Below are 13,497 nucleotides of genomic sequence, written 5' to 3'. Positions count from 1 at the left end.
AGGAAACGATGGCTACAGTAGTTTACATTTTATTTGCATTTGTAATCATTCTATTCATTTCTTGTGAAGGTGCCACCTTTGATATCCCCTATTCTATTCCCTCAAGCCTTTGTAGCTACCAATTCTGGAAACATAATTTGGTCTTTATTTGCAATGATTCGAGTTTGTCGCCTTCATATTTCAATGCCCCTTCAATGATACAAAGAAGGTGCGTGCAGTAACCTAAGGTGTCCAAGGACTACCTATATCTGTTAATCATCTTACTTCATGGTAAGCCTTTTTAATAGCCCTTTTACAGTTATGAATATCTTTCTATTTGCACTAGACTTACCGGTGTAAAATTTTCATTGAGTGTTAAGATTTCTCCAAGTTGGAAAAAGTAGAAAAAGACTCCAAAGTTCACTTCACGCCAGTTCTGGAAGCTTCCAGCATCACAAACAACTAGAAGGAAACACAGATTTTTTTTTAGCAAAGTGATATAAAGCAGCTCCAAGGTTGAAGAGGAAAGTAAGACTTTTTCCACCACAAGAAGGGACAAGAAACTCCTTCATCTCACAAGAGAATAGGGGACATGCAAACATACCTGCGGAAGTGGAAGCTTTTGCTGTCAAGTATGGTTTCAGGAAGTACTGATAGATTGCTTCTCTTGTTTCATCTGTCATCGAGCTAAACTGAATGCTAAAAACTTTCACTCTGTTTCAGAAAACAAAATAGTTGAGAAAATCTGGGGTTATGACTTAAATATTTGTCTTTTTATGCTTTCCTTGTAAATCTTTTAATTTGCCAAGCATTCAATGTTTTCAAGAGCCATAGACATTTGGTAAATGTCTATGGCTTTTTTTTTATATATATTCTGCCAAGCATTGAAAGATTTCAAAAGCCACAGACATTTTTTTTCTGTCTTAGCTATCTTTGTACTTACATTACTTGGTAGGAGGAGCAGGATACGTTCATAGGAATGAACTCAAGAAGTGATTTGTTGAAGTATGCAGTCAAATTAAACAAGTAGTCCTGGAACAAGACTGTCCACTCTTCCGTTGTATAAGTAGAGAACTCGACCTGAAGACCACTGAGCTGGGTAGCTAGGAGTGTTTTCTTTATTGTTGTTACTTGCTGCTCTGACAGGCTTGCCTACATGTAAAAATCAAAGATTTGTGAAAAACTTAAGTAAAAGCTACTATTGCTTGCACGCTGATCAAACATATATGCCAGAGTATCTCAAAACAGCGTGCTTTTAGATATCTTCTTAACAAAGCTGAATGTCTTTTAGGATTGATCTTTTCTATTTACCTGTGTTGCTGCGGATGAGATAGATTGCAGGAAGACTGAGATATTTTGTGGTGCAATAGAGCTTAGAAATTTTTCCAGCAAAGTTTCATTACGGAGAACTTCAGTTTTGGTCACGAGTACGGCCATGTCCGCTGGACCCACTTCATCCTGGAAAAGTATTATGACATGTTGCTTGTCAGGAAACGATGGCTACAGTAGTTTACATTTTATTTGCATTTGTAATCATTCTATTTATTTCTTGTGAAGGTGCCACCTTTGATATCCCCTATTCTATTCCCTCAAGCCTTTGTAGCTACCAATTCTGGAAACATAATTTGGTCTTTATTTGCAATGATTCGAGTTTGTCGCCTTCATATTTCAATGCCCCTTCAATGATACAAAGAAGGTGCGTGCAGTAACCTAAGGTGTCCAAGGACTACCTATATCTGTTAATCATCTTACTTCATGGTAAGCCTTTTTAATAGCCCTTTTACAGTTATGAATATCTTTCTATTTGCACTAGACTTACCGGTGTAAAATTTTCATTGAGTGTTAAGATTTCTCCAAGTTGGAAAAAGTAGAAAAAGATTCCAAAGTTCACTTCACGCCAGTTCTGGAAGCTTCCAGCATCACAAACAACTAGAAGGAAACACAGATTTTTTTTAGCAAAGTGATATAAAGCAGCTCCAAGGTTGAAGAGGAAAGTAAGACTTTTTCCACCACAAGAAGGGACAAGAAACTCCTTCATCTCACAAGAGAATAGGGGACATGCAAACATACCTGCGGAAGTGGAAGCTTTTGCTGTCAAGTATGGTTTCAGGAAGTACTGATAGATTGCTTCTCTTGTTTCATCTGTCATCGAGCTAAACTGATTGCTAAAAACTTTCACTCTGTTTCAGAAAACAAAATAGTTGAGAAAATCCTTGGTTATGACTTAAATATTTGTCTTTTTATGCTTTCCTTGTAAATCTTTTAATTTGCCAAGCATTCAATGTTTTCAAGAGCCATAGACATTTGGTAAATGTCTATGGCTTTTTTTTTATATATATTCTGCCAAGCATTGAAAGATTTCAAAAGCCACAGACATTTTTTTTCTGTCTTAGCTATCTTTGTACTTACATTACTTGGTAGGAGGAGCAGGATACGTTCATAGGAATGAACTCAAGAAGTGATTGGTTGAAGTATGCAGTCAAATTAAACAAGTAGTCCTGGAACAAGACTGTCCACTCTTCCGTTGTATAAGTAGAGAACTCGACCTGAAGACCACTGAGCTGGGTAGCTAGGAGTGTTTTCTTTATTGTTGTTACTTGCTGCTCTGACAGGCTTGCCTACATGTAAAAATCAGAGATTTGTGAAAAACTTAAGTAAAAGCTACTATTGCTTGCACGCTGATCAAACATATATGCCAGAGTATCTCAAAACAGCGTGCTTTTAGATATCTTCTTAACAAAGCTGAATGTCTTTTAGGATTGATCTTTTCTATTTACCTGTGTTGCTGCGGATGAGATAGATTGCAGGAAGACTGAGATATTTTGTGGTGCAATAGAGCTTAGAAATTTTTCCAGCAAAGTTTCATTACGGAGAACTTCAGTTTTGGTCACGAGTACGGCCATGTCCGCTGGACCCACTTCATCCTGGAAAAGTATTATGACATGTTCCTTGTCAGGAAACGATGGCTACAGTAGTTTACATTTTATTTGCATTTGTAATCATTCTATTCATTTCTTGTGAAGGTGCCACCTTTGATATCCCCTATTCTATTCCCTCAAGCCTTTGTAGCTACCAATTCTGGAAACATAATTTGGTCTTTATTTGCAATGATTCGAGTTTGTCGCCTTCATATTTCAATGCCCCTTCAATGATACAAAGAAGGTGCGTGCAGTAACCTAAGGTGTCCAAGGACTACCTATATCTGTTAATCATCTTACTTCATGGTAAGCCTTTTTAATAGCCCTTTTACAGTTCTGAATATCTTTCTATTTGCACTAGACTTACCGGTGTAAAATTTTCATTGAGTGTTAAGATTTCTCCAAGTTGGAAAAAGTAGAAAAAGACTCCAAAGTTCACTTCACGCCAGTTCTGGAAGCTTCCAGCATCACAAACAACTAGAAGGAAACACAGATTATTTTTAGCAAAGTGATATAAAGCAGCTCCAAGGTTGAAGAGGAAAGTAAGACTTTTTCCACCACAAGAAGGGACAAGAAACTCCTTCATCTTACAAGAGAATAGGGGACATGCAAACATACCTGCGGAAGTGGAAGCTTTTGCTGTCAAGTATGGTTTCAGGAAGTACTGATAGATTGCTTCTCTTGTTTCATCTGTCATCGAGCTAAACTGATTGCTAAAAACTTTCACTCTGTTTCAGAAAACAAAATAGTTGAGAAAATCTGGGGTTATGACTTAAATATTTGTCTTTTTATGCTTTCCTTGTAAATCTTTTAATTTGCCAAGCATTCAATGTTTTCAAGAGCCATAGACATTTGGTAAATGTCTATGGCTTTTTTTTTATATATATTCTGCCAAGCATTGAAAGATTTCAAAAGCCACAGACATTTTTTTTCTGTCTTAGCTATCTTTGTACTTACATTACTTGGTAGGAGGAGCAGGATACGTTCATAGGAATGAACTCAAGAAGTGATTGGTTGAAGTATGCAGTCAAATTAAACAAGTAGTCCTGGAACAAGACTGTCCACTCTTCCGTTGTATAAGTAGAGAACTCGACCTGAAGACCACTGAGCTGGGTAGCTAGGAGTGTTTTCTTTATTGTTGTTACTTGCTGCTCTGACAGGCTTGCCTACATGTAAAAATCAGAGATTTGTGAAAAAACTTAAGTAAAAGCTACTATTGCTTGCACGCTGATCAAACATATATGCCAGAGTATCTCAAAACAGCGTGCTTTTAGATATCTTCTTAACAAAGCTGAATGTCTTTTAGGATTGATCTTTTCTATTTACCTGTGTTGCTGCGGATGAGATAGATTGCAGGAAGACTGAGATATTTTGTGGTGCAATAGAGCTTAGAAATTTTTCCAGCAAAGTTTCATTACGGAGAACTTCAGTTTTGGTCACGAGTACGGCCATGTCCGCTGGACCCACTTCATCCTGGAAAAGTATTATGACATGTTCCTTGTCAGGAAACGATGGCTACAGTAGTTTACATTTTATTTGCATTTGTAATCATTCTATTCATTTCTTGTGAAGGTGCCACCTTTGATATCCCCTATTCTATTCCCTCAAGCCTTTGTAGCTACCAATTCTGGAAACATAATTTGGTCTTTATTTGCAATGATTCGAGTTTGTCGCCTTCATATTTCAATGCCCCTTCAATGATACAAAGAAGGTGCGTGCAGTAACCTAAGGTGTCCAAGGACTACCTATATCTGTTAATCATCTTACTTCATGGTAAGCCTTTTTAATAGCCCTTTTACAGTTCTGAATATCTTTCTATTTGCACTAGACTTACCGGTGTAAAATTTTCATTGAGTGTTAAGATTTCTCCAAGTTGGAAAAAGTAGAAAAAGACTCCAAAGTTCACTTCACGCCAGTTCTGGAAGCTTCCAGCATCACAAACAACTAGAAGGAAACACAGATTATTTTTAGCAAAGTGATATAAAGCAGCTCCAAGGTTGAAGAGGAAAGTAAGACTTTTTCCACCACAAGAAGGGACAAGAAACTCCTTCATCTTACAAGAGAATAGGGGACATGCAAACATACCTGCGGAAGTGGAAGCTTTTGCTGTCAAGTATGGTTTCAGGAAGTACTGATAGATTGCTTCTCTTGTTTCATCTGTCATCGAGCTAAACTGATTGCTAAAAACTTTCACTCTGTTTCAGAAAACAAAATAGTTGAGAAAATCTGGGGTTATGACTTAAATATTTGTCTTTTTATGCTTTCCTTGTAAATCTTTTAATTTGCCAAGCATTCAATGTTTTCAAGAGCCATAGACAGTTGGTAAATGTCTATGGCTTTTTTTTATATATATTCTGCCAAGCATTGAAAGATTTCAAAAGCCACAGACATTTTTTTTCTGTCTTAGCTATCTTTGTACTTACATTACTTGGTAGGAGGAGCAGGATACGTTCATAGGAATGAACTCAAGAAGTGATTGGTTGAAGTATGCAGTCAAATTAAACAAGTAGTCCTGGAACAAGACTGTCCACTCTTCCGTTGTATAAGTAGAGAACTCGACCTGAAGACCACTGAGCTGGGTAGCTAGGAGTGTTTTCTTTATTGTTGTTACTTGCTGCTCTGACAGGCTTGCCTACATGTAAAAATCAGAGATTTGTGAAAAACTTAAGTAAAAGCTACTATTGCTTGCACGCTGATCAAACATATATGCCAGAGTATCTCAAAACAGCGTGCTTTTAGATATCTTCTTAACAAAGCTGAATGTCTTTTAGGATTGATCTTTTCTATTTACCTGTGTTGCTGCGGATGAGATAGATTGCAGGAAGACTGAGATATTTTGTGGTGCAATAGAGCTTAGAAATTTTTCCAGCAAAGTTTCATTACGGAGAACTTCAGTTTTGGTCACGAGTACGGCCATGTCAGCTGGACCCACTTCATCCTGGAAAAGTATTATGACATGTTCCTTGTCAGGAAACGATGGCTACAGTAGTTTACATTTTATTTGCATTTGTAATCATTCTATTCATTTCTTGTGAAGGTGCCACCTTTGATATCCCCTATTCTATTCCCTCAAGCCTTTGTAGCTACCAATTCTGGAAACATAATTTGGTCTTTATTTGCAATGATTCGAGTTTGTCGCCTTCATATTTCAATGCCCCTTGAATGATACAAAGAAGGTGCGTGCAGTAACCTAAGGTGTCCAAGGACTACCTATATCTGTTAATCATCTTACTTCATGGTAAGCTTTTTTAATAGCCATTTTACAGTTCTGAATATCTTTCTATTTGCACTAGACTTACCGGTGTAAAATTTTCATTGAGTGTTAAGATTTCTCCAAGTTGGAAAAAGTAGAAAAAGACTCCAAAGTTCACTTCACGCCAGTTCTGGAAGCTTCCAGCATCACAAACAACTAGAAGGAAACACAGATTTTTTTTTAGCAAAGTGATATAAAGCAGCTCCAAGGTTGAAGAGGAAAGTAAGACTTTTTCCACCACAAGAAGGGACAAGAAACTCCTTCATCTCACAAGAGAAAAGGGGACATGCAAACATACCTGCGGAAGTGGAAGCTTTTGCTGTCAAGTATGGTTTCAGGAAGTACTGATAGATTGCTTCTCTTGTTTCATCTGTCATCGAGCTAAACTGATTGCTAAAAACTTTCACTCTGTTTCAGAAAACAAAATAGTTGAGAAAATCTGGGGTTATGACTTAAATATTTGTCTTTTTATGCTTTCCTTGTAAATCTTTTAATTTGCCAAGCATTCAATGTTTTCAAGAGCCATAGACATTTGGTAAATGTCTATGGCTTTTTTTTTATATATATTCTGCCAAGCATTGAAAGATTTCAAAAGCCACAGACATTTTTTTTCTGTCTTAGCTATCTTTGTACTTACATTACTTGGTAGGAGGAGCAGGATACGTTCATAGGAATGAACTCAAGAAGTGATTGGTTGAAGTATGCAGTCAAATTAAACAAGTAGTCCTGGAACAAGACTGTCCACTCTTCCGTTGTATAAGTAGAGAACTCGACCTGAAGACCACTGAGCTGGGTAGCTAGGAGTGTTTTCTTTATTGTTGTTACTTGCTGCTCTGACAGGCTTGCCTACATGTAAAAATCAGAGATTTGTGAAAAACTTAAGTAAAAGCTACTATTGCTTGCACGCTGATCAAACATATATGCCAGAGTATCTCAAAACAGCGTGCTTTTAGATATCTTCTTAACAAAGCTGAATGTCTTTTAGGATTGATCTTTTCTATTTACCTGTGTTGCTGCGGATGAGATAGATTGCAGGAAGACTGAGATATTTTGTGGTGCAATAGAGCTTAGAAATTTTTCCAGCAAAGTTTCATTACGGAGAACTTCAGTTTTGGTCACGAGTACGGCCATGTCCGCTGGACCCACTTCATCCTGGAAAAGTATTATGACATGTTCCTTGTCAGGAAACGATGGCTACAGTAGTTTACATTTTATTTGCATTTGTAATCATTCTATTCATTTCTTGTGAAGGTGCCACCTTTGATATCCCCTATTCTATTCCCTCAAGCCTTTGTAGCTACCAATTCTGGAAACATAATTTGGTCTTTATTTGCAATGATTCGAGTTTGTCGCCTTCATATTTCAATGCCCCTTCAATGATACAAAGAAGGTGCGTGCAGTAACCTAAGGTGTCCAAGGACTACCTATATCTGTTAATCATCTTACTTCATGGTAAGCCTTTTTAATAGCCCTTTTACAGTTCTGAATATCTTTCTATTTGCACTAGACTTACCGGTGTAAAATTTTCATTGAGTGTTAAGATTTCTCCAAGTTGGAAAAAGTAGAAAAAGACTCCAAAGTTCACTTCACGCCAGTTCTGGAAGCTTCCAGCATCACAAACAACTAGAAGGAAACACAGATTATTTTTAGCAAAGTGATATAAAGCAGCTCCAAGGTTGAAGAGGAAAGTAAGACTTTTTCCACCACAAGAAGGGACAAGAAACTCCTTCATCTTACAAGAGAATAGGGGACATGCAAACATACCTGCGGAAGTGGAAGCTTTTGCTGTCAAGTATGGTTTCAGGAAGTACTGATAGATTGCTTCTCTTGTTTCATCTGTCATCGAGCTAAACTGATTGCTAAAAACTTTCACTCTGTTTCAGAAAACAAAATAGTTGAGAAAATCTGGGGTTATGACTTAAATATTTGTCTTTTTATGCTTTCCTTGTAAATCTTTTAATTTGCCAAGCATTCAATGTTTTCAAGAGCCATAGACATTTACCAAATGTCTATGGCTTTTTTTTTATATATATTCTGCCAAGCATTGAAAGATTTCAAAAGCCACAGACATTTTTTTTCTGTCTTAGCTATCTTTGTACTTACATTACTTGGTAGGAGGAGCAGGATACGTTCATAGGAATGAACTCAAGAAGTGATTGGTTGAAGTATGCAGTCAAATTAAACAAGTAGTCCTGGAACAAGACTGTCCACTCTTCCGTTGTATAAGTAGAGAACTCGACCTGAAGACCACTGAGCTGGGTAGCTAGGAGTGTTTTCTTTATTGTTGTTACTTGCTGCTCTGACAGGCTTGCCTACATGTAAAAATCAGAGATTTGTGAAAAAACTTAAGTAAAAGCTACTATTGCTTGCACGCTGATCAAACATATATGCCAGAGTATCTCAAAACAGCGTGCTTTTAGATATCTTCTTAACAAAGCTGAATGTCTTTTAGGATTGATCTTTTCTATTTACCTGTGTTGCTGCGGATGAGATAGATTGCAGGAAGACTGAGATATTTTGTGGTGCAATAGAGCTTAGAAATTTTTCCAGCAAAGTTTCATTACGGAGAACTTCAGTTTTGGTCACGAGTACGGCCATGTCCGCTGGACCCACTTCATCCTGGAAAAGTATTATGACATGTTCCTTGTCAGGAAACGATGGCTACAGTAGTTTACATTTTATTTGCATTTGTAATCATTCTATTCATTTCTTGTGAAGGTGCCACCTTTGATATCCCCTATTCTATTCCCTCAAGCCTTTGTAGCTACCAATTCTGGAAACATAATTTGGTCTTTATTTGCAATGATTCGAGTTTGTCGCCTTCATATTTCAATGCCCCTTCAATGATACAAAGAAGGTGCGTGCAGTAACCTAAGGTGTCCAAGGACTACCTATATCTGTTAATCATCTTACTTCATGGTAAGCCTTTTTAATAGCCCTTTTACAGTTCTGAATATCTTTCTATTTGCACTAGACTTACCGGTGTAAAATTTTCATTGAGTGTTAAGATTTCTCCAAGTTGGAAAAAGTAGAAAAAGACTCCAAAGTTCACTTCACGCCAGTTCTGGAAGCTTCCAGCATCACAAACAACTAGAAGGAAACACAGATTATTTTTAGCAAAGTGATATAAAGCAGCTCCAAGGTTGAAGAGGAAAGTAAGACTTTTTCCACCACAAGAAGGGACAAGAAACTCCTTCATCTTACAAGAGAATAGGGGACATGCAAACATACCTGCGGAAGTGGAAGCTTTTGCTGTCAAGTATGGTTTCAGGAAGTACTGATAGATTGCTTCTCTTGTTTCATCTGTCATCGAGCTAAACTGATTGCTAAAAACTTTCACTCTGTTTCAGAAAACAAAATAGTTGAGAAAATCTGGGGTTATGACTTAAATATTTGTCTTTTTATGCTTTCCTTGTAAATCTTTTAATTTGCCAAGCATTCAATGTTTTCAAGAGCCATAGACATTTGGTAAATGTCTATGGCTTTTTTTTTATATATATTCTGCCAAGCATTGAAAGATTTCAAAAGCCACAGACATTTTTTTTTCTGTCTTAGCTATCTTTGTACTTACATTACTTGGTAGGAGGAGCAGGATACGTTCATAGGAATGAACTCAAGAAGTGATTGGTTGAAGTATGCAGTCAAATTAAACAAGTAGTCCTGGAACAAGACTGTCCACTCTTCCGTTGTATAAGTAGAGAACTCGACCTGAAGACCACTGAGCTGGGTAGCTAGGAGTGTTTTCTTTATTGTTGTTACTTGCTGCTCTGACAGGCTTGCCTACATGTAAAAATCAGAGATTTGTGAAAAAACTTAAGTAAAAGCTACTATTGCTTGCACGCTGATCAAACATATATGCCAGAGTATCTCAAAACAGCGTGCTTTTAGATATCTTCTTAACAAAGCTGAATGTCTTTTAGGATTGATCTTTTCTATTTACCTGTGTTGCTGCGGATGAGATAGATTGCAGGAAGACTGAGATATTTTGTGGTGCAATAGAGCTTAGAAATTTTTCCAGCAAAGTTTCATTACGGAGAACTTCAGTTTTGGTCACGAGTACGGCCATGTCCGCTGGACCCACTTCATCCTGGAAAAGTATTATGACATGTTCCTTGTCAGGAAACGATGGCTACAGTAGTTTACATTTTATTTGCATTTGTAATCATTCTATTCATTTCTTGTGAAGGTGCCACCTTTGATATCCCCTATTCTATTCCCTCAAGCCTTTGTAGCTACCAATTCTGGAAACATAATTTGGTCTTTATTTGCAATGATTCGAGTTTGTCGCCTTCATATTTCAATGCCCCTTGAATGATACAAAGAAGGTGCGTGCAGTAACCTAAGGTGTCCAAGGACTACCTATATCTGTTAATCATCTTACTTCATGGTAAGCTTTTTTAATAGCCATTTTACAGTTCTGAATATCTTTCTATTTGCACTAGACTTACCGGTGTAAAATTTTCATTGAGTGTTAAGATTTCTCCAAGTTGGAAAAAGTAGAAAAAGACTCCAAAGTTCACTTCACGCCAGTTCTGGAAGCTTCCAGCATCACAAACAACTAGAAGGAAACACAGATTATTTTTAGCAAAGTGATATAAAGCAGCTCCAAGGTTGAAGAGGAAAGTAAGACTTTTTCCACCACAAGAAGGGACAAGAAACTCCTTCATCTTACAAGAGAATAGGGGACATGCAAACATACCTGCGGAAGTGGAAGCTTTTGCTGTCAAGTATGGTTTCAGGAAGTACTGATAGATTGCTTCTCTTGTTTCATCTGTCATCGAGCTAAACTGATTGCTAAAAACTTTCACTCTGTTTCAGAAAACAAAATAGTTGAGAAAATCTGGGGTTATGACTTAAATATTTGTCTTTTTATGCTTTCCTTGTAAATCTTTTAATTTGCCAAGCATTCAATGTTTTCAAGAGCCATAGACATTTGGTAAATGTCTATGGCTTTTTTTTTATATATATTCTGCCAAGCATTGAAAGATTTCAAAAGCCACAGACATTTTTTTTCTGTCTTAGCTATCTTTGTACTTACATTACTTGGTAGGAGGAGCAGGATACGTTCATAGGAATGAACTCAAGAAGTGATTGGTTGAAGTATGCAGTCAAATTAAACAAGTAGTCCTGGAACAAGACTGTCCACTCTTCCGTTGTATAAGTAGAGAACTCGACCTGAAGACCACTGAGCTGGGTAGCTAGGAGTGTTTTCTTTATTGTTGTTACTTGCTGCTCTGACAGGCTTGCCTACATGTAAAAATCAGAGATTTGTGAAAAACTTAAGTAAAAGCTACTATTGCTTGCACGCTGATCAAACATATATGCCAGAGTATCTCAAAACAGCGTGCTTTTAGATATCTTCTTAACAAAGCTGAATGTCTTTTAGGATTGATCTTTTCTATTTACCTGTGTTGCTGCGGATGAGATAGATTGCAGGAAGACTGAGATATTTTGTGGTGCAATAGAGCTTAGAAATTTTTCCAGCAAAGTTTCATTACGGAGAACTTCAGTTTTGGTCACGAGTACGGCCATGTCCGCTGGACCCACTTCATCCTGGAAAAGTATTATGACATGTTCCTTGTCAGGAAACGATGGCTACAGTAGTTTACATTTTATTTGCATTTGTAATCATTCTATTCATTTCTTGTGAAGGTGCCACCTTTGATATCCCCTATTCTATTCCCTCAAGCCTTTGTAGCTACCAATTCTGGAAACATAATTTGGTCTTTATTTGCAATGATTCGAGTTTGTCGCCTATATATTTCAATGCCCCTTCAATGATACAAAGAAGGTGCGTGCAGTAACCTAAGGTGTCCAAGGACTACCTATATCTGTTAATCATCTTACTTCATGGTAAGCCTTTTTAATAGCCCTTTTACAGTTCTGAATATCTTTCTATTTGCACTAGACTTACCGGTGTAAAATTTTCATTGAGTGTTAAGATTTCTCCAAGTTGGAAAAAGTAGAAAAAGACTCCAAAGTTCACTTCACGCCAGTTCTGGAAGCTTCCAGCATCACAAACAACTAGAAGGAAACACAGATTATTTTTAGCAAAGTGATATAAAGCAGCTCCAAGGTTGAAGAGGAAAGTAAGACTTTTTCCACCACAAGAAGGGACAAGAAACTCCTTCATCTTACAAGAGAATAGGGGACATGCAAACATACCTGCGGAAGTGGAAGCTTTTGCTGTCAAGTATGGTTTCAGGAAGTACTGATAGATTGCTTCTCTTGTTTCATCTGTCATCGAGCTAAACTGATTGCTAAAAACTTTCACTCTGTTTCAGAAAACAAAATAGTTGAGAAAATCTGGGGTTATGACTTAAATATTTGTCTTTTTATGCTTTCCTTGTAAATCTTTTAATTTGCCAAGCATTCAATGTTTTCAAGAGCCATAGACAGTTGGTAAATGTCTATGGCTTTTTTTTTATATATATTCTGCCAAGCATTGAAAGATTTCAAAAGCCACAGACATTTTTTTTCTGTCTTAGCTATCTTTGTACTTACATTACTTGGTAGGAGGAGCAGGATACGTTCATAGGAATGAACTCAAGAAGTGATTGGTTGAAGTATGCAGTCAAATTAAACAAGTAGTCCTGGAACAAGACTGTCCACTCTTCCGTTGTATAAGTAGAGAACTCGACCTGAAGACCACTGAGCTGGGTAGCTAGGAGTGTTTTCTTTATTGTTGTTACTTGCTGCTCTGACAGGCTTGCCTACATGTAAAAATCAGAGATTTGTGAAAAACTTAAGTAAAAGCTACTATTGCTTGCACGCTGATCAAACATATATGCCAGAGTATCTCAAAACAGCGTGCTTTTAGATATCTTCTTAACAAAGCTGAATGTCTTTTAGGATTGATCTTTTCTATTTACCTGTGTTGCTGCGGATGAGATAGATTGCAGGAAGACTGAGATATTTTGTGGTGCAATAGAGCTTAGAAATTTTTCCAGCAAAGTTTCATTACGGAGAACTTCAGTTTTGGTCACGAGTACGGCCATGTCCGCTGGACCCACTTCATCCTGGAAAAGTATTATGACATGTTCCTTGTCAGGAAACGATGGCTACAGTAGTTTACATTTTATTTGCATTTGTAATCATTCTATTCATTTCTTGTGAAGGTGCCACCTTTGATATCCCCTATTCTATTCCCTCAAGCCTTTGTAGCTACCAATTCTGGAAACATAATTTGGTCTTTATTTGCAATGATTCGAGTTTGTCGCCTTCATATTTCAATGCCCCTTCAATGATACAAAGAAGGTGCGTGCAGTAACCTAAGGTGTCCAAGGACTACCTATATCTGTTAATCATCTTACTTCATGGTAAGCTTTTTTAATAGCCATTTTACAG

General features: G+C 37.2%; 1 protein-coding gene across 1 annotated transcript in view; it reads right to left on the bottom strand.

The window, feature by feature from the left end:
• LOC120944381 overlaps positions 1 to 13,497 on the bottom strand; it is a 71,313-nt gene that overhangs the window by 53,457 nt on the left and 4,359 nt on the right. Inside the window, exons 13-48 of the mRNA XM_040358437.1 lie at positions 13,023 to 13,169; positions 12,655 to 12,863; positions 12,316 to 12,425; positions 12,065 to 12,174; positions 11,557 to 11,703; positions 11,189 to 11,397; positions 10,850 to 10,959; positions 10,599 to 10,708; positions 10,091 to 10,237; positions 9,722 to 9,930; positions 9,382 to 9,491; positions 9,131 to 9,240; positions 8,623 to 8,769; positions 8,254 to 8,462; positions 7,915 to 8,024; positions 7,664 to 7,773; positions 7,156 to 7,302; positions 6,788 to 6,996; positions 6,449 to 6,558; positions 6,197 to 6,306; positions 5,689 to 5,835; positions 5,321 to 5,529; positions 4,983 to 5,092; positions 4,732 to 4,841; positions 4,224 to 4,370; positions 3,855 to 4,063; positions 3,516 to 3,625; positions 3,265 to 3,374; positions 2,757 to 2,903; positions 2,389 to 2,597; positions 2,050 to 2,159; positions 1,799 to 1,908; positions 1,291 to 1,437; positions 923 to 1,131; positions 584 to 693; positions 332 to 441 (exon numbers count right to left, since the gene is read on the bottom strand). Of these exons, the coding sequence (XP_040214371.1) occupies positions 332 to 441; positions 584 to 693; positions 923 to 1,131; positions 1,291 to 1,437; positions 1,799 to 1,908; positions 2,050 to 2,159; positions 2,389 to 2,597; positions 2,757 to 2,903; positions 3,265 to 3,374; positions 3,516 to 3,625; positions 3,855 to 4,063; positions 4,224 to 4,370; positions 4,732 to 4,841; positions 4,983 to 5,092; positions 5,321 to 5,529; positions 5,689 to 5,835; positions 6,197 to 6,306; positions 6,449 to 6,558; positions 6,788 to 6,996; positions 7,156 to 7,302; positions 7,664 to 7,773; positions 7,915 to 8,024; positions 8,254 to 8,462; positions 8,623 to 8,769; positions 9,131 to 9,240; positions 9,382 to 9,491; positions 9,722 to 9,930; positions 10,091 to 10,237; positions 10,599 to 10,708; positions 10,850 to 10,959; positions 11,189 to 11,397; positions 11,557 to 11,703; positions 12,065 to 12,174; positions 12,316 to 12,425; positions 12,655 to 12,863; positions 13,023 to 13,169 (5,184 nt within the window). The remainder of the gene's footprint in view (positions 1 to 331; positions 442 to 583; positions 694 to 922; positions 1,132 to 1,290; positions 1,438 to 1,798; positions 1,909 to 2,049; positions 2,160 to 2,388; positions 2,598 to 2,756; positions 2,904 to 3,264; positions 3,375 to 3,515; positions 3,626 to 3,854; positions 4,064 to 4,223; positions 4,371 to 4,731; positions 4,842 to 4,982; positions 5,093 to 5,320; positions 5,530 to 5,688; positions 5,836 to 6,196; positions 6,307 to 6,448; positions 6,559 to 6,787; positions 6,997 to 7,155; positions 7,303 to 7,663; positions 7,774 to 7,914; positions 8,025 to 8,253; positions 8,463 to 8,622; positions 8,770 to 9,130; positions 9,241 to 9,381; positions 9,492 to 9,721; positions 9,931 to 10,090; positions 10,238 to 10,598; positions 10,709 to 10,849; positions 10,960 to 11,188; positions 11,398 to 11,556; positions 11,704 to 12,064; positions 12,175 to 12,315; positions 12,426 to 12,654; positions 12,864 to 13,022; positions 13,170 to 13,497) is intronic.

Source organism: Rana temporaria, chromosome 6, assembly GCF_905171775.1.
Source record: "Rana temporaria chromosome 6, aRanTem1.1, whole genome shotgun sequence".
Classification (NCBI taxonomy): Eukaryota; Metazoa; Chordata; class Amphibia; order Anura; family Ranidae; genus Rana; species Rana temporaria.
Note: the sequence above shows the minus strand (reverse complement) of the source record. Positions and strands in the feature narration are given on the sequence as shown.